Consider the following 26175-nt stretch of genomic DNA (forward strand, 5'->3'; position numbering starts at 1 on the left):
ATCCAATTTTCACGTATGATTCAGGAAATATGGCCGTCTTTTGTGAAAGGGATATATGGCATGTGGATAAAGGAGCGAGCAAATATGCCAGCGACTGAAAGGGCATTGGAAGATCGCCGCACTGTGCTACGTACATTCACGAGGAGGAAGAACAACCAAGTCGTCTACAAGGAAATTTGGTAAGACCTGTCACCATAAGTTCAAAATTGCTCCTGTGCGAAGTGAGGGTGGGTCTGTTTTTCAAAATAAAAAATAATAATATATTATTATTATTATTATTATTATTATTATTATTATTATTATTATTATTATTATTATTATTATTATTATTATTATTATTATTATTGTAGGCATTAATCGCAGAATCTTGGTTCCGACGATACATGCCATCTGGCCCAGTTTTATGGACGGATAAACTACCCCACTCCTCATCTTCCCGAGTACGCCTCATTTGGGCTCTGCCATTGGTTTTTGCGGTTTCCCTATAACTGCATAGCTTTAGGTGATGTTATTTGAGGATCCAACCAGCCTCTGGGCTGATGACCTAAGAGACAGACAGACAGACAGACAGACAGACAGACAGACAGACAGACAGACAGACAGACAGACAGACAGACAGACAGACAGACAGACAGACCCTTCCTGACGCTATTGCAATGTGGAAGTATGTATTGCCTATTGCATGTTTCTATGATGCTTGGTAGGAAAATGTTGTGTGCGCAGATGGAAATGTATATTAAGATGAACACCAGCAGAGTCAGAGGGTAGTAGGGAAATAAAATACCACCGTGAAAAAAAAACTGGTCCCTTGCCAGGGTTACGGCGAAGACTGATAAATGACCAGAAGCCAGAAAACATCTTGAGGCAACCTCTAGGGCTAACAACCCCAGTTGTAAAAGGATGGGTACCCGTCCAAAGCAAAGTCAAGTCAAAAAGCATGATGGCACAACATTTCAAGAAACATACTCCAGGGGGTAAATCTTCGGATAAATCCCTCGTCGTGAATGCCACGGCGCACGAGTCTCGTTCGGATTCTGGGGGAGACTCGACATCATGCAAGAGACGAGTCGGAGCGTCTCGGTGTACCCCGAAGAGTCAAAAACTCAGGCCAAAATCTAAAACATTTCTAGCAACTTTCAACATAAATTCACTTACACAAACTGGCAAGCTGAAAACCCTCACCAAAGCTCTTCACGAAAATCAGATATCCATAATGGCCCTACAGGAAACAAGGTACCCAGATGAAGAGATTTTTGAATCCGAAGGCTACCGATTTTTCAAGAGCAAAGCGCAAAGAGGAATCCTCAATGGAGCTGTGATGCTTGGAACCGCGTTTGCTGTTAGAACCAAGATCCTTAAATCGGTTGCAAATTTCGAACCTGTGAATGACAGATTGTCTATACTCACAATTAAATGCGCGAACAAAACCTACGCCCTAGTTAACGCACATGCTCCTACAAACGATAAGAACAAGTCTGATCCAGACGAAGTTCATAATTTCTGGGACCTACTGGCTGAAAAATTAAACAAAATCCCCAAACACCATGTCAAGCTTCTTTTGGGTGATTTCAATGCCCAACAAGGTCGTGAACAGAAGTACAAGAAAGTTATAGGAAATTACCCTGCTCACAAAAGAACCAATCCCAACGGCAAAAGACTGGTGTCCATTTGCGAAAATCACAACCTGCAGGTCATGTCGACCCACTTTCGCCATCTACCCAGAAAGCAAATGACTTGGCGTTCTCCCGTCCAAGCTCTCGGAGAGTTCCAAATTGATCACGTTGCAATCTCCAGGAGAAACAGCCCTGTGATTATGAATGTGAAGGTAAAGAAAGTCATCAATGTGGCCTCAGATCATTATATGTCTCTTATCAAATTCAAACCAATTCCCGCAAACACAAGGAAGACAACCAAACAGATCACACGCTTCGACAATGATAAATTTCGGCAAAGGGTCGAGGAGTTCCAGGAGAAGGCTAGACCAAATGACTGTGACTTTAACAACGCCAAAAGTCTCCTTGTTGAGGCTGCCAAAGACGTTGCAGAAATCAAGAGAAGCAAAAAAGCATGCCTGGTGGAATGGTACCTGCGAATCAGTCCTCCAAGAAAGACTCAATGCATGGAAACAGTACTACTCTACGAAATCAGAAAATGATTGGGAAACCTACAAAAACCCAACGTGCCCAAGCAGCTAGGGTGTTCAGAACTGAGAAACGTAAATACGAAAAATCTCTCATTGAAAAGATGGAACAAAACTTTAGGAAGAATGAAAGCAGAGAGTACTACAGAGCCTTCAAACGCAAACTCACTGGCTATAAACCACCATCTCTATGCTTTGAGCGAACGGACGGCACACTGGCGACGTCAAATGAAGAAAATTGCAGCATTCTGGCAGATTACTTCAAGAATTTACTTAATTGCTCTAAACCGCAATGCGCCATTGAGACCAAGGAACCCTTACTCAGGTACCCAGATTCCAGACCACCCGACAGAGATGAAATCAAGCGCCACATTGCCCGTCTCAAAAATAACAAAGCGCCGGGTGAAGACTCAGTAGTAGCAGAACTATGGAAATATGCCCCAGAGGAATCACTTGATATCTTGCAAAAGCAAATAGAAGAAATTTGGAACAAGGAGACCCTACCCGAAGATTGGAAAATAGCTTTGATCCATCCACTACACAAAAAAGGCAGCATGAAGAACATCAACAACTACAGAGGAATATCTTTGCTACCCGTGACTTACAAAATTCTATCACTTGCCATCCTGGAGCGTTTGGAAGCACAAGTCGAACATCAAATAGGTGAATACCAAGGAGGGTTCCGAAAAGGTCGCTCAACAGCTGAACAGATCCAACATCTCAAAACGATCATCAGATATTGTACACTAAGGTCCAAGCAGTATGTGTCTGTCTTTGTGGACTTTAAGAAAGCGTACGACTCCATTGACCGGGAAGTCCTGCTAAACATCTTAAATGAATTTGGAGTTGATTTGAAACTGCTGGCGTTAATTAGAGCCACCCTGACCGATACAAAATCCAAGGTGAAGTTCCACGGATGTCTCTCGCATTTCTTTGACATCAAAACAGGAGTCCGACAAGGTGATGGGCTATCCCCGATACTCTTCAACTGTGTTCTTGAAAAGATCATCAGAACCTGGCGGGTGAGATTACAGGAAACCAACTACAGTCCATTGAGAATACGAACCAAATCCAAGGGGATCGCAACAGACTGCTTAGCATTTGCCGATGATATTGCTGTTCTCTCAAACGACATAGAAACCGCTAGAGCTCAAGTTGAAATTTTAAAGGAAACTGCCGAACAAACTGGTTTGCAGATATCGTTTGAGAAAACAGAAGTAATGACTAACATCAAAGAGGCTCCACCACAACTCCATACAAAATACGGGGACATCACCCGAGTAGACAAATTCAAATACCTGGGTGAGATCATCATGAAAAATGGACTGGACAAAGAAGCACTTCAGGAGCGAGTACGCAAACTGGAAATAGCCTACCAAACATCCCGCACAATCCACAACAAAAAATACCTTTCCCAAAACACCAAGATACGTCACTATGAAACAGTTCTGAAGCCAGTAGTTCTATATGCAGCCGAAACCCTGTCTCTAAATGCCAACAAAGGACTCCTTGAAGAACTGGAGAAAAGAGAACGCAAAATTGTGAGAGGAATCTTGGGATCAAAGTACAAAAATGGAATCCATCAAAAGAGATCCAACAAGGAAGTCTACAGCAAAATAGAGAAAATTACCGACACAATCACAAAAAGACGGGCACGATTTACGGTCATCTGAAAAGAATGAACGGAAGAAAGTTAACTAAAGAAATCTTTCACTTTTTTGATTCAAACCCCAAAACCACAATTTCCTGGTTTAGAAATACCAAAGAAGACCTGCAAATGCTACATATCTCAGCTGAAGACGCCCTTAACAGAGATCTCTTCCGCAAGAAAATATTGACGAACGGGCTAAACCGAGACGAGCAACCGAAGAGAAGACATGGTGTCCCTTGGACAGAGGAGCGTAAGCAGGCCCACTCACAAAGAATGAGGGAAATTTGGGCTCTAAAGAAGGCCAAGTTCAGTGTCAAATGCAACAAGACTTAACGTGGTCCTTTGATGGCCCCAGCGAATTATATAATAATAATAATAATAATAATAATAATAATAATAATAATAATAATAATAATAATAATGTAGTGGTTGGTGTGATTAGCTGCCACCCCCGGAGGCCCGGGTTCGATTCCCGGCTCTGCCACGAAATTTAAAAAGTGGTACGAGGACTGGAACGGGGTCCACTCAGCCTCGGGAGGTCAACTGAGGGAAGGAGTTCGATTTCCATCTCAGCCATCATCGAAGTGGTTTTCCGTGATTTCCCACTTCTTCTCCAGGCAAATGCCGGGATGATACCTAACTTAAGGCCACGACCGCTTTCTCCCCTCTTCCTTGTTTATCCCTTTCGGTCTTCCCAATCCCCCCACAAGACCCCTGTTTATTAAAGCAGGTGAGGCCGCCTGGTCGAGATCCTTCCCAGTTGTATCCCCCGACCCTATATCTCACGCTCCAGGACACTGACCTTGAAGTGGTGGAGGTGGGATCCCTCCCTGAGTCCGAGGAAAAAATGAACCCTGGAGGGTACACGGATTATTATTATTATTACTATTATTATGACTCCAAGGAAAGGAGATTGCTCAGGTGCAGTAATTACAGCTTTCAATGGGCCAGTCTGATTGTGTCTTAGAATTTAAATATTGCCCACCGATAGAAATCCAAATTGGCTATGTATGAAGCTGATGTGTGTTCCTGTATGGAAGTGGGTATACGGGTAGGAAATACCGAGCCTTAAAACATTACAATGTGCAATCACGTCAGTAATAACACAGCTAATAAGTTACAATAGACTATACAAACAGTAAATGTGCGGTAAATGCATATGATTACCTTGTTTGGATTTCACAGAGATACGGTACTTCAAATAAATAGAGACTTTTAAACACAATTGACACAAAGCATAAATACGCTTGGTTCAACAAACTTCAACAAAGGAGGATTAGAATCGATTCAAAACCTAGTGAACAGCTAAGTGTACAAACTATTGCGCTGTCTGTGCCATAATTCACGGCGGCTCGTCTTAATTTCAGATTCACACCAATACAAACTGCCCATCAGCTCAGGAGGAACCCATCGCACTTCGAGGCCGGTAAACCGCAAGTTTGATGATATCTTTGAAAGCTCCATACAACACCTAACTCGCAAAGCATTACTAATCAAATCAATCAACACTGTTCTGCATTAAGGCAGATTCCCTATCTGTTGTTTTCCTATCCTTTTCTTAAATCATTGCCAAGAATTTGGAAATGTATTGAACATCTCCCTTGTTATCATTATTGATAGCATTTTTGGATTATCTGAAGCCCTATTAGATATTTCATAAACAACCTCCAAACTCGAGTACACATAATATTTTTGTCGACAATAGTGATCAGTGCAGTGCTTTGTTCTTCATTTGCTGTTCATAGAGCACGTTAAGGGTCTGCTTTATTATTTTTTGAATTCTGACGATGACAACTTTGTGAAATGTAATTCGTCCCACCCATAGATTATCTTCCAATCCAGAAGCAAATGCCTCCCACGCCACTCAAAGTAAACTTTCCATCGTTCTTCTATGAACACGGTCTTCAATTAGCAGCTAATGTTGTGCATGCGAACTAGAAATTGTTTGGAGATTTCAGTGTTATCAATAACATTGTTGGACAGGTTTCATGTTTCCTTATTCTCTGCCACGGAAGCCTCCAGAGTATAGTTACAGGAGTCAGAATGTTATGGAGCTTTGAATGTTATCAATTACGTTGTTGTGTAGTTTTCTCGTGCGTCTTACACTATTCCCTATTCTCTTCCACGGAAATCCCAAGAGCATAGTTACGGGAGTTGGAATTTTACTCGCTAAACCTTCTTTATTCTCCACATGACAACAATGCCAATGGTGCAGCACTGGCTAGTGGCCGACATTAAAGTTAAGTGGTCGTAAACGCTGAGAATGAATCGGCTTCCACCAGCGGCAGATGTCACAAACATTATAACCTAAGAGACTAACGTTACCCATAAGCTGAGAGGAGTCACGAGATCTTTACACACTCGTACATACATACATACATACATACATACATACATACATACATGCATACAGGCATACATACAGTAACTACATACCAGGGTGTTCTCAGACCACTGTGACATAGGATCTGAGCCACGACGAAAGCTCAGGTGCCCGGTAAATTAAGGAAAAGGATAAGTTACTCAAACTTCGAGGGATAGTAGAAGGTATCAAAACAAATAAGTTTCATTAAATAAACATAGATCGGAAAAGTATAATTGTAATAACTTTAGACGTGATTGAGAATTACAATATTACAATTCAGCTCAATTGTAATCCTTTATATAAAGTGTTCAAACGTGCAGCCTCCTGCTGAAGAACAAGCTCATTCTCCCAACCGCACTCCACTAGATATTTTAGTGTGGGGAACTTGAAGAGCCTGCTGTACGAGACTCCAATCGAATCGGACGAAGAACTCGTCTCTCAAGTGCTTGCAACTGCTTGCTCTCGACAACACATCCCTGGTGTCCTTGGGCGTGTGCAAAAGGCAATGACACGAAGTTGTAGAGCTTATAATGCAGCGGGAGGCCACGTTGAAATGAAATGGCATATGGCTTTTAGTGCCGGGAGTGTCCGAGGACAAGTTCGGCTCGCCAGATGCAGGTCGTTTGATTTGACACCCGTAGGCGACCTGCGCGTCGTGATGAGGATGAAATGATGATGATGATGAATACTACACATACACCCAGCCCCCGTGCCAGCGAAATTAACCAATTAAGGTTAAAATTCCCGACCCTGCCGGGAATCGAACCCGGGACCCCTGTGGCCAAAGGCCAGCACGCTAACCATTTAGTCATGGAGCCGGACAGGGAGGCCACGTTTATGAGCAGTTTTTTGAGAAGGATTACAATTACATTTAATAGTTTAATTTTCAATCACGTCGAAAAGTATCTCAATTATAAGTTTCTGGCCGACGGTTATTCGATAAAATATATAGGCTATTTGTTTCAGTCTCTTGTATTATCCCTAGAAATTTGAATATTGAATTTTATTACACTCGGTATATAAGAAGTTATCTCCACATACAGAACTCATGACTAAAAACGTATTGTATGTATTTCATTCACAAAGTTGTTCGGAAAATGCATCCTTCTTTATTTCATTGATTAAGAGGGAAGTATATACAATGAACTTGCGAGGAAAAGTTAAAAGAACTGTTTTGAGATACTTAATTTTATAGGCTGTAAGGCTTGACAGAGAGAAATTACCTATTCATAAATTCAGTGTTACCCTACATTTAAACTGAAACATTATTTGGACAATACATAGAGCTCTATTAGCTTTCTAGCAGTCACTTTACGAATCTGTACTTGCAATGTTCTCCAAGGCTGGTTCTGGAATCTTGTCAGCTTTTGTGTCCAGTGATAGCAAACTGTTGAACCAGCAAAGTAGCTCTTCAGGAAAAATCCCTGATCGACAGAGCTTTAGAAGATCATTTTTCTTTTCTGCGCTTATTAGTAAAGGAATATGCTCTTGTTAGTTGTTTTGGACAAACAGGTGATCGTTCCTTTCTACGAACCGTGAGTGGTCTGTACCCACCATAATTCTAATACTTGTATTACAGAACCCAAAGGTTTTCCTTTGTGTACTTTTAACCAACTAACATCATAGTCACTCACATCTTTGGTTTTGTTTGTTACGAAAACAAACATTGATCGATGTTAGTGTATTGTAGCTTAGTCAAGAACAGCCAGGGAAATTCCATAGACTGGACACAGGCTGCAGCACGCAGGGTATGCCGCAAGTGTTGCAGGAATTTCTATGAATCAACTGGCCTAATGCACTGAGAGTATATACAGATGGCTCAAATTATAGCACCACTTCCACTGTAGGATGTGCTTTCTTCTGCCCAGAAACCTCAGTAGCAATGCACTATTCACTGCCTTCGGATACATCAATATTTTCTGCAGAAGCCATAGCCATTAGTGCAGCTCTTGACTGCATTGGAAATCGTACATGGAGAGAGCGATTCCCTAAGTGTTCTTAATACGCTGTCTACGCCTATATTATGCCAATCAGCCAATGTACATATCATTACTATTCTGGAGAGAATGTACAGCTTAATGCAAAGAGGATATAGCATTCATTTTGTGTGGATATCTGCGCATAGTGGCATTATGCACAATGAGCATATGGATGGGCATCGAGGACACGAATACTCCACAGTACGTTTGTGCAGTTCTCTGATATGTTACCCAACATGAAAATTCGTGGAAATCAGACTGGATACTTAGCAAGAACGATCGAGGATATCATTACTCTACAATACAGGAACTTCCCCCCTCCCCACATCTAATTGGGGTTCTCCAAATGGAACCGGCATCGACGAAACATCACGTCCATCATACGCTTGAGCTTTAATCATGGGAGCTTCAATAGTCATTCATATCGCCTACATGTGGTTGAAACCCGTTATTGTTCGTGCGAAAGCCTATGTCTGGCTACACCAGATGTACTGTCTGCCAACGGTACAATATACAACAGCAAATCTTTCTCCAGAAGTTGATGCTTTTCAGACAGCCACTGTCAATGATGATTGCAGATCCTAGCTACCAATCACTCTGGAATATATCCAGCAATAAAAATGTTTATGCAAGAGACTCAATTAGTTTTTTAATCCTTACAGTGAATAACAGAGTTATCTCTTTCTACATATCGAGTATTGACACTGTGTCAACTTGAGTGTGTGTGTGGGTTTCTCGTTTTTTATTATTTTAAGGTACATTGTAACAATGGCTGATCTACATGCAATAGTTTTAGTGTTTGCTAAATATTCCATAAAATATAGCAGATATCTTGGATTCAGCAGGTCCAGTGGACTGCATCGCGATTGATCAGCCTAAGGCATTTGATAGGGTGGACCATGGGAGACCACTGGCAAAAATGAGTGCAACTGGACTAGACCAAAAGTGAATGAATGGGTTGCTATATTTCTAGAAAATATAATTCAGAGAATTAGAGTAGGCGAAGATTTATTTGACCCTATAATTATTAAGAGGTGTATTCCTCAAGGCACTATTATTAGACCTTCATGTTTTCTTATATATGCAACTGCAAAATGACCTCGATAATGTTGTGAGGTGGACAGCAGGCAATGGTATGATGATAAACGGGGTTAAAAGTCAAATTGTGAGTTTCACAAATAGGAAAAATTCTCTCAATTTTAATTACTGCGTTGATGGGTGAAAGTTCCTTATGGGGATCACTCTAAGAACGTAGGTGTTAATATAAGGAAATATCTTCATTGGGGTAATCACATAAATGGGATTGTAAATAAAGGGTACAAATCTCTGCACATGATTATGAGGGTGTTTAGGGGTTGTAGTAAGGATGTAAAGGAGAGGGTATATAAGTCTCTGGTAAGACCCCAACTAGAGTATTGTTCCAGTGTACCGGGCGAGTTGGCCGTGCGCGTAGAGGCGCGCGGCTGTGAGCTTGCATCCGGGAGATAGTAGGTTCGAATCCCACTATCGGCAGCCCTGAAGATGGTTTTCCGTGGTTCCCATTTTCACACCAGGCAAATGCTGGGGCTGTACCTTAATTAAGGCCACGGCCGCTTCCTTCCAACTCCTAGGCCTTTCCCATCCCATCGTCGCCATAAGACCTATCTGTGTCGGTGCGGCGTAACGCCCCTAGCAAAAACAAAAAAAAAGTTCCAGTGTATGGGACTCACACCAGGATTACTTGGTTCATGAACTGGAAAACAATCCAAAGAAAAACAGCTCGATTTGTTCTGGGTGATTCCGACAAAAGAGTAGCGTTACAAAAATGTTCCAAAGTTTGGAATGGGAAGACTTGGGAGAAAGGAGACGAGCTGCTCGACTAATTGGTATGTTCCGAGCTGTCAGTGGAGAGATGGCGTGGAATGGCATTAGTAGACGAATAAGTTTGAGTGGTGTCTTTAAAAGTAGGAAAGATCACAGTATGGAGATAAAGTTAGAATTCAAGAGGACAAATTGAGGCATTCGTTTATAGGAAGGGGAGTTACGAACTTACCAAGGGAGATATTCAATAAGTTTCCAATTTCTTTGAAATCATTAAAGAAAAGGCTAGCAAAACCACAGATAGGGAATCTTCCACTTGGGCGACTGCCCTAAACGCAGATCAGTAGTGATTGTTTGATAATTCATTTCGCCTCTAGCTTGTTTCATTTCAGACTTTTACAGATTAGCTCATTTCTTGTATAACATGAACTCTCTGGTTTTTCAGAGCAGAATTATAAATGTGTTCATTTATGACTTGCATATGTTTATATGTATATTGCTGCCAGTATGGTCGATGCAGACTGAATGCCATTGAATAAAAAAAAGGAAAAATTAAAAAAACAGCCAGGGGAAGCATTCCCTGTGCCGGTATTGAGCCCCCCCCTGTGGGTGGGGGACGCAGATGAAGAATACCCCACGGTATCCCCTGCCTGTCGTAAAAGGCGACTAAAAGAGGCCCAAGGGGCTCTCAACTTGGGAGTGTGGGTTGGCGACCACGGGGCCCTTAGCTGAGTCCTGACATTGCTTCCACTTACTTGTGCCAGGCTTCTCACTTTCGTCTATCCTGTCCGACCTCCCTTCGTCAATTCTTGTTCTTTTCCGACCCCGACGGTATTAGAGCATTCGAGGCCTAGGGAGTCATTCATTTTCACGCCCTTCGTGGCCCTTGCCTTCCTTCGTCCGTTCCTTCATTTTTCGAAGTGCCGGATCCCTTCTTTTTTGTTCTTTTTTCTCTCTGTCTACCCTCCTGTGGGTGGGGGATGCAAAAGAAAAATACATCCACGATATCCCCTGCCTGTCGTGAGAGGCGACTAAAAGGGGCGACCAAGGGATGATTGTATTAGAACCATGAAACTACTTTTGATTAGTACCATCTCGCGGGGAACACCAAGGGTCGTCTTTACTTACGAGTAGTACCACTATATTAAGTACACAATAGGTCTGTGATTAGTAGCAGCAGAGAGCAGAGAGTGGTTCACTGTGGTTTTCCAGTACTCGTGATTAGTACCATTGAGAGAAGCACCACGGGTCTGGGTGTTGCCTGTGATTTGTACCACTATATCAGCGACACCGTGGGTCTGCCTTGCCTGTGATTAGTACCCACTATACGAGGAACGCCACGGGAATAACGGCGTCCGTGATTAGTACACCTACGTGAGGAACACCATATATCTTCGTTACCTGTGTGACGTACAATACTTGTGAGTAGTACCATCCTATGTGGAATACCGTGGGTACACGCTACTTTTGGTTAGTACCTCAACATGACAAATACCATGGCTCTTCTCTACTAGCAATAAGTATCATTATGAGGGGCCGTTGACATGGATTTTGGACCCCTTTAGACAGCAAGCATCTTCGATTCAGGATTGTGCTTTGGAAGTGGTCCCTTGGTCAGTAATACTATTTTTATGATAGTTTATGGGTAAAAAAAAATCGAGTGGCTATTTCTAGCCGAGTGCAGCCCTTCCGATGAGGGTGGGCGGCATCTGCCATATGTAGGTAACTGCGTGTTATTGTGGTGGAGGATGGTGTTATGTGTGGTGTGTGAGTTGCAGGAATGTTGGGGACAACACAAACACCCAGCCCCAGGGCCATTGGAATTAACCAATTAAGGTTAAAATCCCCGATCCGGCCGGGAATCGAACCCGGAACCCTCTGAACCGAAGGCCAGTACGCTGACCATTCAGCCAACGAGTCGGACATAGTTTATGGGTCAGATCCACTTATTGTTTTAAATTCATATCCATCCATTCATTCTTCATGACATTTTTTATGTTGGTCAGTGGATGATTTTGAACTTTTTATTTGTCATTAGGGGCCGATGACCTAGATGTTAGGCCCCTTTAAACAACAAGTATCATCATCAGTTTTGAGTCCAGAGCTCGAAGGTCAGTCCTCCAGCCACGCTAGTTGTAAGACGGAATGATGAGATGTTGACGCAACGTCAATAGATGCTGCGCCTGTGGGTATGAGTCAAACGGAAACTCCTTCCTTGCGTAAAAGTGTTAATTCTCAGGGGGAGAATTTATTCCTGTGCACATTTTCAGGAAATAGAACGTTTTTATTGCAAACAGTATTTCATTACGAAAAAGTACAACATAAGAGGCATTATGAAATTGAATGAAAAGCAAATAAGTATTTATTTAGTGTTCCGTTTTCCCGTACTAAAGATAATGCAGTTTCCTTTATAACGACAATCATAATTATTATATTGTTGTCAGCATGGTCGATCCAGAGTGAATGTCGTTGAATTAAAAAAAACAGCCATGGGAAGCATGAATGGGTTTATTATTATTATTATTATTATTATTATTATTATTATTATTATTATTATTGGTGGTAGTTTTAGTAGTAGCATCATACAACAGTGCCCTTATATATTTATTGTAGCTTAAGCTTACTCGCTTCAACTTTGGTAGTTATGGCTCTTCAAAATTTTGGACTACCGATTTTCGTAGACGAATTTTATGATATTTTCTCTTATAAACTTACGACACTATTGCTGCGTAGAATACCGTGTGCTGTTTGTTTCCTTGGGATCGGAATAAACAAAGGAAGCTATACGCGTTTGAAATTTACCCTGTTCTTGTAACGCTGATATATTCTATTTGGGGCATATCTTCTGTCTCCTGATAGTACTTTGAAGTAGCCCCATATAAAATCACAGAGTGTTGGAACAATAACACCGAGTCCTGACGATTTTCTGCAGTACCCAATTAAGGCACTGGAAACATTAAATGACCTGATTCATGAAAGTGACACTAGAAACTAGCAATGACTTTTCATGTGCTACCCAAATATTCATCTGCATTTCAGGCATCTGAATTTAATTTCAGTTTGGTTATAAAATCCACAAAATCATAACTGATTTTGATACAGATGCGTGAAGCACGGTGGAGATTTATTTTTAAATGTTAATTAATTGCCTGATGGGGCCTATTTTCTACTATTCCTTGAAATGTAATTGATATATATATTAACAAATCGAAGGTTTTCGGCACCGCAAATATAGCAAAGTGATAAGATTGGGATGCTTACGTCCATGGCCTTAAAACTCATTCGGCCCGAGCCACGGAACCGTTCCGTGCTTCGTCTCGGTGGACCAAATGCCGGACCGCGGAACTGTTCCGTTGTCTCATTTTACTACGTAATTCAACTTTTCCTCAAGAGGTGGCAGAGCGAGTTGCATTTGTGATTTGTGTAGGGACTCTTTCTTTGCAATGTGATGTGCTCTTTACTAATATATATCGATAGTGTGCTTGGTAATATTAGTTTGAAGTGGGCTATCTCTCGACTTTGAGATTCGCTTGTATTGCAAAGAAGATGGCTGCCAGTATAGAACTGATATTTACCGATATATAACCCCTTTTAGGAAGTAATGATGATTAGGAATGTAATTTTTTCAGTGAAATTATTAGTAATATTAGTACTAGTGTGAGCAATGCTCCTGAAGAACAAATAGATGTGGAAATCGAAGAGGAAATGCAAAGAGAAGGCTGTGGTACGGCTCAGCAGGCGGACTGAGTACGGACCCGTGTTGCTAATAAAATAAAATGTTTTACTGTATTCCTTGTTCCGCAGTTTGTAGTATGAAAGCCTTTTGTTTTCATGTATACTTAAATCTTTAATGGTCTTGTAAGTAAGAAATTTCTCACGACAGGAAGCGACACTATATTTCCACCAAAATAATCCCAGCGCCAATGCAGTTTCAATCCAACAAATATGCAGGGCTCAATGGTTGAGGAACATCCCCAGCCCTTTCCTGGTATGAAAAGGGTAAATCACGGAAAAACGTCTTTACGGCTGCCAATGGTGTGATTCGAATCTACCATCTCCCAAATGCAAGCTCACCCACACGATCCAATCCGCACGGCCAACTCGCTCGCTAATTGCCACTTCTAAGCAACTACATTACTATAGACTTTCCATGCTTTACGTTCCCTTTAACAGCCTGGTTTTGATAGTCCATTTTACGTTGTTTTATCATTATTCCTTTCCAGTGGTGTAATTATTATGTGCCTGAAGGTCCTCCAAAGTACTTATTAAAACTGGGTGATTCGATTGTTAGATTTTACCAAGATTTATATTTGTCTTATTTGAGGTATATTAATACATGCTAAGAGCTCAAAATGCATGTTTTTCATTTCCTGCACGTTAGGGCCTCAAAGGGTTGAATGACGTTTACACGTAGGCCTATATGACTTATCGTACAGCCGTACCTGTTTGGAGGGCCCATGTTGTGCTGTGGCCTCTTTTAGACAGCTTGTAAGCCTGAGTTAATTTTGCCGTGTGAGCAACAGTTATGGCGAGGAATGGGAAGAAAGGACGTTAAAACGCAGTGTCAAATGCGTAGTCAAAAGACTGAATTAGAAAAAACTGAACGATATTTTAAGAATGAGGTCTTTTTCACTTTCTCCCCTGAATATATGTTCTGTCAATACCTTTCCTAACTGTTAATGAAATTGAAGTCTAATTTTATGTGGGCACTTCAAAAACATAAAACTGTTTTCAGCAAAATACCACACACAAACCTATTGTCCTCACATACAGAACAGTCTATATGCGCTCTGTCTGTCTGTTAGGTCATCAGCCCAGAGGTTGGTTGGATCCTCAAATAGCACCACCAAAGGTTATGCAGTTATAAGGAAACCCCAAAAACCAATGGCAGCACCAAAATGAGGCGTACTAGGCAAGATGAGGGGTGAGGTAGTTTGCCATTGCTTTCCTCACTGGGTCAGAAAGTACTATTGCAGCACGACTGATCCTATAAGCAGCACCTTTCATAACACTCAGATGCACTAGTCATGCTCTAAATGTCATGACTCAGCACTACCCATACCCCAGCAACTTCCATATTGTCACAACCATGGATGTTGACTGGGACTTCGGTGGAAGCTACACTTTACTCTGGCCTGTGCCAAGAGATGGAATATGTGCTCATCTGCCGCTAAAGCACGCTTGACCTTGAGTTCAAGTGCTCTTGAATCAACTGAACGTTAACAACAACAAGAGATACTTTCACCATAATTTTCCCTTGACGTGGAATCTTGATCTGAAACAGTCTCTTTCAAAAATATGAACGTCTCTGTCATAGGGATAAGATGGTTGCTGTCTACATGTCAAGTTTCTTTACACTGTTTTTTTTAATATTTGGGTCGTTTCACCTGAGTTATGCAGCCGCTTCTGGATTGTTGGACTTTTGTGTCTTGTAGCAGATTGTTGTTATCCTTTTTGAAAGCCTCCTTCGATATACTTCTCTCCCGGAAAACCTCTAGTGCAGCCTTATATGAGAAGCTTGTGACACAGCCACTGATGTTTCACTTCCTCAATTGTTTGTTTTAACTGTAAGTACAGGTGCAATGATGTAAGGACCTACCTGCTTGGTTTGTCCAGTGGAATCAGTGTTAGGACGGGTTGAAAAATTAGACCATCATAGCACCTACTATAACACTGTCTTCTCTCCTACTGCTTATCGGCCCATCTTACTACTGCCGTGTTTTGATAAAATTATGGGAACATGTTTTAAAAGGCGATTAGAATAGAGTTTGACTAAATTTTCAATGTAAATTTCAGTATGATTTCAGAGATCATTCTTCAACTACCACTGGAGTTACTGATATAGTTCTTTTACTGGAAAAAGCTTTGGATGTGGTAAATTGGCTACAATATTATTCATTGATTTTGAACTCACTTCAGAGCAATCCCACGGATTCGAATTTTTCTCTTGTTTGTTTATAAGAATGTTATAGTATATATTATGAAATAATTTTTAAAAACTGATGGCACAAACTTGCGCGAAGCCACGGGCTTGGAGGGGAAAGTAGGGGAAGGAAGGTAACTATTGCTGTGCTGCTGGGAGCGACTGATGTAACTCTACTTGATTCGAGACAACCAGTTTTCGCAGTCAGCTAAACCCTGGGCACACTGACCACCTTCGTAGCTTCGTACATCAGTCGCTTTGATAAAGAATACTGCAATGTATCGAAACGCCGGCAACCTTTACATAATGTATACAAAATAACAAAACAGCGTCCGACTCGTTGGCTGAATGGTCAGCGTACTGGCCTTCGGTTCAGAGGGTCCCGGGTTCGATTCCCGGCCGGGTCGGGGATTTTAACCTTAATTGGTCAATTCCAGTGGCGCGGGGGCTGGGTGTATGTGTTGTCTTCATCATCATTTCATCCTCATCACGACGCGCAGGTCGCCTACGGGTGTCAAATAGAAAGTCCTGCACCTGGCGAGCCGAACCCGTCCTGGGATATCCCGGTACTAAAAGCCATACGACATTACAACAAAACAGCGCAACCCGAAAAATAACTTAATAGTTCATGATGTTTAACTCTCAAACGAAACCATTTTCGGTCTTTCTATGCTACGTGAAAAACTATATATAAAATGTTTGCGTATATGCGTGCAGTGGGATGCCACGTGAATACACCCCAGATAACTGGGGTCCATGGCTTCATGAGTCCTACGCCACATCTGAGCTCTACCAACAGATTGAAACACCTGGAAAAAGGACTCATCGAACCAAGCTACATGTCTCCTCCAGTCATCCAGGGTCAAATTAGCAAAGTCACGCGCTGTGCCCGGTGACGTGGTGTTAACAAGGGCACTCTGGTAGGTATTCTACTCCTATATCCCACTGACGTCAAAGAACGCTGCACCGACCTGCTGGATATGCGTCTGGTACCTCCTGCATTGAATGTGGAGTGATGTGAGCCAGTGTGGCTAGTTCGTTACCGCGGGCAGTCCTAGGGAAACGCCGTTAATCCTGATCATTAAGCATCCGTAGACGGTGAGCTAGTTGGCCGTGCGGACTGGGTCAATCACACCATCGGCAGCCCTAAAGACGGTTTTCCGTTATTTACCATTTTCATACCAGGTAAAGGCTGGGGCTGTAAGGAACACCATCGCACCATGAACCATAATCCATATATCTTCTGGATTTTGTGTACAATATCGCTGACTTTTAGTGGATGCTAATAAGATCATTTATGGACAACTTTACAACGTATCATCAATCGAAATAAATATTGTTTAGACATCCTGCTCGATCCAGCCTAATTCAGCTTCATCACTAAATCTTCGGGGGAATGACAATGAATTAATATATCTATCTGTAAATATGTGTTAAATACTGAGACATACTTGTAAAGTACTAAAGTCTGTTTCAAATGGGAAGCATGTTGGTCTGAGGAGGCTACTCGGAATTGTCCAACCAATCGGTTGCTATGTTGTCGCGTTATCTGATCTGTTCAATGTATTTCGCTCCGTGGAAAATTTTACTGTGTTTAATATGACTTCCACCCGGCAATAACGTTTCCTTCATAATAGCGATCACAATAGAAACAGCTTCTCATTTGAGATGGACTATAGTAGTCCTACAGCATACAGCATTATTAATACTTGTAGTTAAGCACCTCTATAAAAATTCGAACGTTCGTGTGGTTTATTGTTATGATTCTCTCCTTAGGAATTTGACCAGATGAAGAATGATGGCAGAAGAGGGACTATAGACAGCAAGGAATTTATAGATATGTTCAAGGAAGTTGCGACGAGACCTGAAATCTACTTTCTGCTCATTAGGTAAGATCTTATTAATATTACTAGCATGATGATTATAGGAGGAAAGGTAGTCAAAACACATTTCAACGAAATAATACAAGATAGATAATGTCCATGGATCAGTAAGTTTATCGTTAATTTATTATATTTCTGTCTTAGCTGCTCATAACAACTCTCGACTGTGATAAAATTGTATGAGATATTCATATAACGTTTTCTACGTTACATTGTGTTACATTTTAACATCAGTTCCATGGAAAGGGCGGTGTGGTGAGATTTTTAATTCCTCTTACTTATTTAATAATGTTCTACACAAAAGAATACACTGTTCTGTTATGCAAAACAAAATTACCGATTGCAACAGCAAAATAAATGTTCCCCTCAAACTGGGCGATACATTGGGTACCTTAATTAAGCTCACCGTCACTACCTTCTTACTCCTAGCCTTTTCCTATCCTTGCGTCGCCAAAAATCTTCGATGTTGTGCGATGTTTAAACCGCTTGCAATATAGATTACGTGATATGCATGGCCAGTATGTTCAGTTGCAGGGCTTATTTCCATTTCTTCTCCATCTCACGTATTCTGTTGTGACACGTGTAGGTACAGTGGAGTTTCAGGTGTGCACAAAGTAGATCACGATGCTCAAACCCAAGATACGATGTATTTTGCATTTATTTATCGAAAACTTATGGCAAGATTGGGATTATGGAAAACGCGATAACATAACACAATTACATATCACTTTCAACATCGCGTCCATTGGAAGACGGTCTATGCCCATGTTATTAAGTACATTTTCAAAGAATCTCAGAGTAGTTCTCAGGTACATTAACAAAGGGTAAGAGATCCGCTGTTAGCGCTTTGAGCTAATTATTGTTCAGATTAATACTCTTATTTATATATCAGGACGAGCTGGCAGGGAACTGCACGAATCACTATCTAATGACCACCTTCCTATTGAACCCTTTAGTCAGCTGTTAATTGCTAAATTACCTGTTCTAGGTCTCGAGCATGTTTAGTAGGTCTCCGAGGTGTTCAAGGCTCTTCATCACTTGCTGACATTAGTGATGGGACATTCGATTCATTTTACTGCATCGATTCATTTGATTCCGTTCACGTTACTGAATCGATACAGTGATCCGATTCACGGCTCATTGGTCATCGCTCCTACTGCATCTGTGTAGTATGTGCTGGTAAGACAGCAGCAACAGCATTCAGTGCTCGCAGCTGTCATCTGGTCTTCATACTATGAACTCCTTTCTTAGAAAAATGCTAGTTACTCTAATACATCGAAGGTTTCCGGCGACGCAGGGTGGGAAAGGTTAGGATTAGGAAGGTAGCAGCCATGACCTGAATTAAGGTACAGTCCCAGCATTTCCTCGTGTGAAAATGGGGAAACTACGGAAAACCATCTTAACGGCTGCCGACGGTGGGATTCGAACCCACCATCTCCCGAATGCAAGCGCATAGCCACGCGGTATTAACCGCACGACAACTCGCTCAGTCATTTTTGAAAATACGTATTTTTCTATCAGCTGAGAATTTTTTTAAATCGTCATATTTTGTATAGGTTACCCGAGATGTACAGTAGCCCGCTGGTTTTCTGATTCAACATACTGTTATTGCGTCTGTCCACATATGATTGAAGTCTTGTGCAACGATGTGACATATGAACTGAGAAAATACTAAGCCGTTCTTCCCAATATAAAACAGGTACTTTTGAGTGGTCATGAGCATGACTCATAGTCACAGGGCAGGCTAGAGTCGAGTTTAATTGTCAAATGTCAACTAAGTTATAATACTAAGATTCATTAAACTAATGAATAGTATAACCTAATAGCCTACCTACTTACTAGCTACTTCAGAATTATGTTGTGACTACCTTTTTAACACTGCAAATAAATCCATCTATTATTTAAACCTCCCTGTAAGAAGAGGACAGTGAATGGAAATGGGTATTAGTTTCAAATGAGCTGAGCTCGAGAGTCCATTATAGCATACGATTCTTTCAGTGTAGCATGGCTCACTGTATGTCTCACTGCAGTGAGCCGATAAGGAGCCGTGCGTATCTTGTATCTCACTGAACCGGCTCGTTCACGATTCTTTCCGTGTGCCATGGCTCACTGTATGTCTCGCTGCAGCGGAAGCTCGGCTCTCCGCGTGTCCAGTGAGCCGATAAGGAGCCGTGTGTATCATGTGTCTCACTGAGCCGCACTCGTTAACGATTCTTTCGATGTGCCATGATTCACTGTCTCGCTGCAGCGGAAGCTCGGCTCTCCGCGTGTCCAGTGAGCCGATAAGGAGCCGTGTGTATCATGTGTCTCACTGAGCCGCGCTCGTTCACGATTCTTTCGATGTGCCATGATTCACTGTCTCGCTGCAGCGGAAGCTCGACTCCCCATCAACGTCCAGTGAGTGCGCCACTTAGCACTGTCCGCTGGGAGTAAACTGAATCGTGTGCCGTGAGCTCGCCGTTCCTGTGAATCGATTCACTCGGACACTTGAATGAATCGATACACTGCTTCGAATCATGCATTCAGTAGCCAACACTAGCTGAAATGACTTTAGGGTATCAAGAGAGAAGGTAACTATTAAATCTAAGGCGTGGGTAAATTAACTGTATTTATTTAGGAAAAGAACAAGGAAACATCAATGAAAATTTTGTCAAACAACTATGACCAAATATCTGGGGTCAATGACCTTATTGTTATGATGGGGCTGGACGATTTCAGGGTCCGATGCCATCCTATTACTATAAAATTTCTGAAGGACCATTGTCGACAAAGAACCTTAAATTAAACATAAACCAACAACAACAACAACAACAACCTGGAAGTATTAATATTCGAATCCATAAATAACTGTCGGTTAAGCTTCCAATTGCTGAAATGCCTGAACATCACGAACTAGGTCTAATTTCCAAACATTTCTTAATTAGCGTGTCCACTGACTGATGATCACACAGGACGAGCTACATGGACCTTTAACTGAATCTGAGTAACCTCCAATTAGCAATACGGACCGATCATCATCACCCCTGAATATGAAATTAATATTAAGCACACGTAGTTGATGACCATTGTGCCCCTTCACTGAAGTTATGTGAATGCGGTTGATGACCAAAGTGATCCTTAAGAGAAGTTAAGTTACATTAAGTTAACGTGTTCGATGACCACAATGCCCATCCTCTAAAATAAACGTGGTTGATGACCAACGTGTTTCTTCAAAGCAAGAGCAAAATATGATAAGCTTACTGAGTTTAAGTACACTCGGTTGATGACCACAGTGTCATGACATAACTGTTATCCCATTAAATCCATTAAATGAAATGAATATCAACCAACAACAACAAATACGCCTTCCAGGTTAATTTCAAGTGAATACTTGAATATACATCCAACACCTGAGGGGTGGAAAACATTTTTGTTTGTTTGTCCGGATTACCTAATGGTTTTCAACAACACTTAATTTCTTGCGACCATGAATCAACAGTACTTGTCGCTAACACATTTTGTTTCATTGTAATAAGTTTTCGGAATACAATCCGAAAAAGACCTCTTGAGAGAAATGATGTGCTGCTACAGTGTTGAAATAAATAAACCATATCACCATTACACTGCGCCATTTAAAAGTGACTCTAAAATAAAGTATTTAAATTAGTCCGACTCATGGAGACCCCTTAACTACAACACGTATGCAAAGTACAACTGCACTAACATAACCCTAAATAAACGCGAATTATAAAAGTAACACAACTAGATTTACGTACACCATGTTTACCACTCGATGACACCCCTTGGACTAAATGTATGGTTATTACACCATTCTATGGAATTCCATGTGGTGCCAACACCATGCGCTAACTATCTAACGCGCTCTCAGTTAGGGGGAGTTGGCTTGCTGCATCACTTCGCTAGTCCTGTATATGGCATCTCTATCCCAAGAACACTATCCATTCTTTAAACCATTAACCGTCATCACAAACTACTGATAACCTTAAAAGGCCTATCTACTACAAAATACACTACAGAAATGAAAGAACGAACTCTCAAATATTTACAACCTCATCTCAACTTCCATTGAAAGACAACAAATGTATACTGGGGATGCGACCGCTGAGTCTTAAACTAGCAAAATCGAAAGATAAACTATTACGTCCTGACGACTTGACTTACTAATGACTCCATTCAAAATTTTATATGGGAAATGCAAAGGAGATTCAAAACAATCTCCCATATTGAACCCTTTGGTCCACTCATGGGTTCATATATAAATTAATCATTTAATTGCTGTCGCAGTGCGTCTTAGACATTCCTAAACGATCGACTCTCCTTGAGTAAAAAATAATAATCTGTTGCTGCTCGCGAAGGGGTTCGTCTCCTGTGAACTGGCTGTCTCGTAAGCCCGTGACATAATCTATTCCTAACCAGATTCAATTACACGTTATAATGACCAAACGTCTACATAATTTTAACAACTAGGTTCCTCGGTCCATCACATACTAATACACTTACGTCTAATAAGACTGGTGGAATACATCATGTGTTTGCCTGAATTACGTATGATGCATGAGTTTACAAGTCACTCCTCTCCTACAGTTTCATGTGGAATACAAACCCTGGGCTATCCCACATTTCAAACCCACTGCCCTAGTAATTTATCCTCGGGATTTCTACACCACAAACCCGGTATCAATTACACTACATCTGGATTTCCCACCAGGAATACATTACATATGGACTACATGCCACGAGCCAACGGCCGTAGCCGTGTTGAAACACCGGATCCCGTGAGATCTCTGAAGTTAAGCAACATTGGGGGTGGTCAAGTTGCGGATGGGTTGCCACGCGCTGTTGGTGGAGGGGGGGGGGGTTTAAGGTAATGGAGGAGCGGAAAGGAACTGGCCACCCTACCGTACGTAAACTCCGGCTCAGGCACACCTCTGCGGAGGTTCGGACCTGCCTTCGGACAGAATACACCCTTACCTTACCTACATGCCACGAATACCTCTCATTCTCTGCGTCTCATGGTCTCACAACCCATCTCTTCTTTAAATATAATAAATGGACAGCAAGCAACAAATCTCAAACACACGAAAGGATCTCTCATTGAAACTACGACACTCCAAGGACGACACTGTTTTAAATACAAATGAAAGCCTAACTCAAGTATATGAACGTATTCTGAAGAAGAAGTAGTAAAATCGCGTAAATTCTCAGAAACAGTGAAGTTAAGAAGAAAGGAAAGCTCTTTATAGGACATATATAAGCCTACAGCACAAGAATATATTATAACATTTAACAAATACGCGTAAAGTAAAAAAATACGCCACATAAACTGATTCGCAGGGGCAAACAAGAAGAGCAACGATAAGGCCGGGATTTCAAGAAATAATATTCACAATACCGCACTAGAGATGATAAACAACTATTAAAGCCATTCTTTAGTATAACAAAACATTGCTATTATACGAAGTTACATTAAGCGGAACCCAATTATGTAATTCATGTTGGAAGGCTTTGAAACTGTTATAATGTTACAGGTGATTTCACCATTGTATTCTGTATTCTCACTCGAGTTTTTGAAGGAACCCACAGCTTACTATGAAGATTGAGAGTCGACTATCTGGATGATTCCGAACTGGACCGACATGGCTGAGATGATCCCTGGCCAACGATGACACCAACGATGCCGGCCAATCAGAATGGCCAGAATCCCGAGCTATAGAGGGTGACTAAATGACAAATATTATTTCGGGAAGCGACGGAAAAAATAAGTTATTCTAAAAGAGATTAGTCAATAATATAATTTAACCATGTGTATAGATAAATAATAACAAGTTTGGGATGTCTGTAGTTAAAGCCTACATTGATAGATATGTGTTTAGAATATTCAGAATGACATATATTCTCACGAGTGATTATTTATGCCAATGATATAAGGGAATAGGTAAGACAAACCCAAGTTACGAAGTGCAATAAAGTGTTAATAGTGTTGTAATGAAAACAAAGAATCCCAATTACCATGTTATATTGCACTATATGTGAAATATTAATAAGAGGGATAATTTTAAGATCTTCGATACGCAATGCCAAGTGATATTACGATGTGTAGAGGTTATATGTTACCGTAATAAATTAGGATATGCATTAAATATCGATATAATGGCAGATTGAAAAGATGTTAACGTTATATGATAGGATATTGGTCCGATACTGCGAGTAAACGGAAATAAGGTTATTTGAGCTTCAGATAATATATATAGTTGAAATATATTAAGGAATATGAAGTGATGTCAGGTAAATGAGTTATGATAGAAACAGCAATGTTATATGTTGTGAATAAAGAATTTGTTGAATGAATTATGTAATACTATGACGAGATATGAGATATGAATGATTTATTTGTAGAGTAAGGAAAGGAATATTGACGCACAACAGGATCATAGGTTTATTATACAGTAACAGTACACTGTCTGAGAATCCATATTCTAGATTAATTGTGACGTGGTTATACATAGATATACTTATGTCACTGTACGTCGAGATCATCAAAAAGGAATTCTTATAAGAATAATTGGCTATGCACTTGGATACCTTAACTTAACATTACTATGTATTACAAAATAATTTTTTTCCCAAATAATGATGGCACAACGGAGATTAACATGGATAATTACTATCATATTTTGTAATAAATATAATTGAGAGTAGATACTATTTAGTGTCACAATCGGCATTTTAGGGCTGTCGCTAAGGTGGCAGATTCCCTATCAACTGTTTACCTAGATTTTTTTAAACCCTTTCAAAGAACTTGGAAATTTATCGAACATTTCCCTTGATAACTTATTCCAATCCGTTACTCCTCGTCCTATAAATGATTATTTGCCCCAAGTTGTCCTCTTGAATTCCACCTTTATTTTCATGTTATGATCTGTGCTACTTTATAAAGCTCCTTTCAAGCTTGTTCGTCTACCTATGTCATTCCACACCAACTCCCCGCCGAATGTTCGAAACACACCACTTAGTACAACAGCTCGTCTCCTTGCTCCCAAGTCTTCCGAGCCCAAAGTTTGCAAGATTTTCGTAACAGCACTCCCTCGTCGGAAATGACCTAAAGCAAAAATCGTGCTGATTTCCTTTGAATTTTTTCCAGTTCTCTTATCAAATAGTCCTGGTAAGAGTCACGTGCATTGGAACCATACTCTAAATACGGTCTTACTAGAGACTTACAGTATACGCCCTCTCTCCTTTACATCCTTACTACAACCCCTAATTACTCTAATATGCATGTGAAGAGGTCTGTGACCTTTCTTAACAACCTCGATAATATGATTACCACAATGAAGAGCATTAACACCTGGTTACTTACAATGTTCGCCATGAGGTACTGTCACCGCATCATCATCATCATCATCATCATAGTTAAAAATGAGAGCGTCGCCATAAGACATATCTGCGTCGGTGCGACGTAAAGCAAGTAGCAAATAATAATAATAATAATAATAATAATAATAATAATAATAATAATAATAATAATAATAATAATAATAATAATAATAATGAGAGGACTTTTACTCTTGGTGAAACTTACAACTTGACTTTTCATCCCATTTACATTCGTATCATTGTCTTCTGTCCATCCCACAACATTGTCTAAGTCCCCCTGCAGTCGCTCACAATCCTGCAACTCATTTACTACTCTACACAGCATAACATCATCTGCAAATAGCCTTACCTGTGATTCCAGTTCTTTAATCATATCATTTATAATTTATATATAAGAAAACATAATGGTCCAATAATACTGCACCAGGCGAGTTGGCCGTGAGGTTAGGGGCACGCGGTTGTGAGCTTGCATTCGGGAGATAGTGGGTTCGAACCCCACTGTCGGCAGCCCTGAAGATGGTTTTCCGTGGTATCCCATTTTCACAGTAGGAAAATGCTTGGGCTGTACCTTAATTAATGCCACGGCCGCTTCCTTCGCATTGCTAGGCCTTTCCTATCCCATCGTCGCCGTAAGACCTATCTCTGTCGATGCGACGTAAAGCAAATTGTAAAAAAACAAATTATAATACTGCCCTGCGGGTCCCCCTCTTAATCATTACAGGATCAGATAACGCTTCACCTACTCTATTTCTCTGAGTTATATTTTATAGAAATGTAGCCATCCATTCAACCACCATTTTGACTAGTCCAAAAGCCCTCGATTTTTCAGTAATCTCCCATGATATACTCCATCAAAGGCCTTGGGTACGTCAATAGCGATACACTCCATTTGACCTCCTGAATCGAACATATCTGCTATATCTGGCTGGAATCCTACAAGTTGGGTTTCACTGGAATAACCTTTCCAAAATCCCGAACAGCCTTCTATGAAACCCGTTAGTAATTTCGCAAACGTGTCTAATATAACCGGAAGGAGTGCTTTCCATAAGCTTACAGATAA

The 26175-nt window shown here is 40.9% G+C and overlaps 1 protein-coding gene across 3 annotated transcripts in view; it reads left to right on the forward strand.

The window, feature by feature from the left end:
• Nucleotides 1-26175, forward strand: part of LOC136864335 (inactive phospholipase C-like protein 2) — a 786053-nt gene that overhangs the window by 454052 nt on the left and 305826 nt on the right. For all 3 annotated transcript variants that reach the window (XM_067141176.2, XM_067141177.2, XM_067141178.2), the window contains exon 5: nt 17635-17747. In XM_067141176.2, coding sequence (XP_066997277.1) covers nt 17635-17747 — 113 coding nt within the window. The remainder of the gene's footprint in view (nt 1-17634; nt 17748-26175) is intronic.

The sequence above is a fragment of the Anabrus simplex genome, chromosome 2 (assembly GCF_040414725.1).
Source record: "Anabrus simplex isolate iqAnaSimp1 chromosome 2, ASM4041472v1, whole genome shotgun sequence".
Lineage (NCBI taxonomy): Eukaryota > Metazoa > Arthropoda > Insecta > Orthoptera > Tettigoniidae > Anabrus > Anabrus simplex.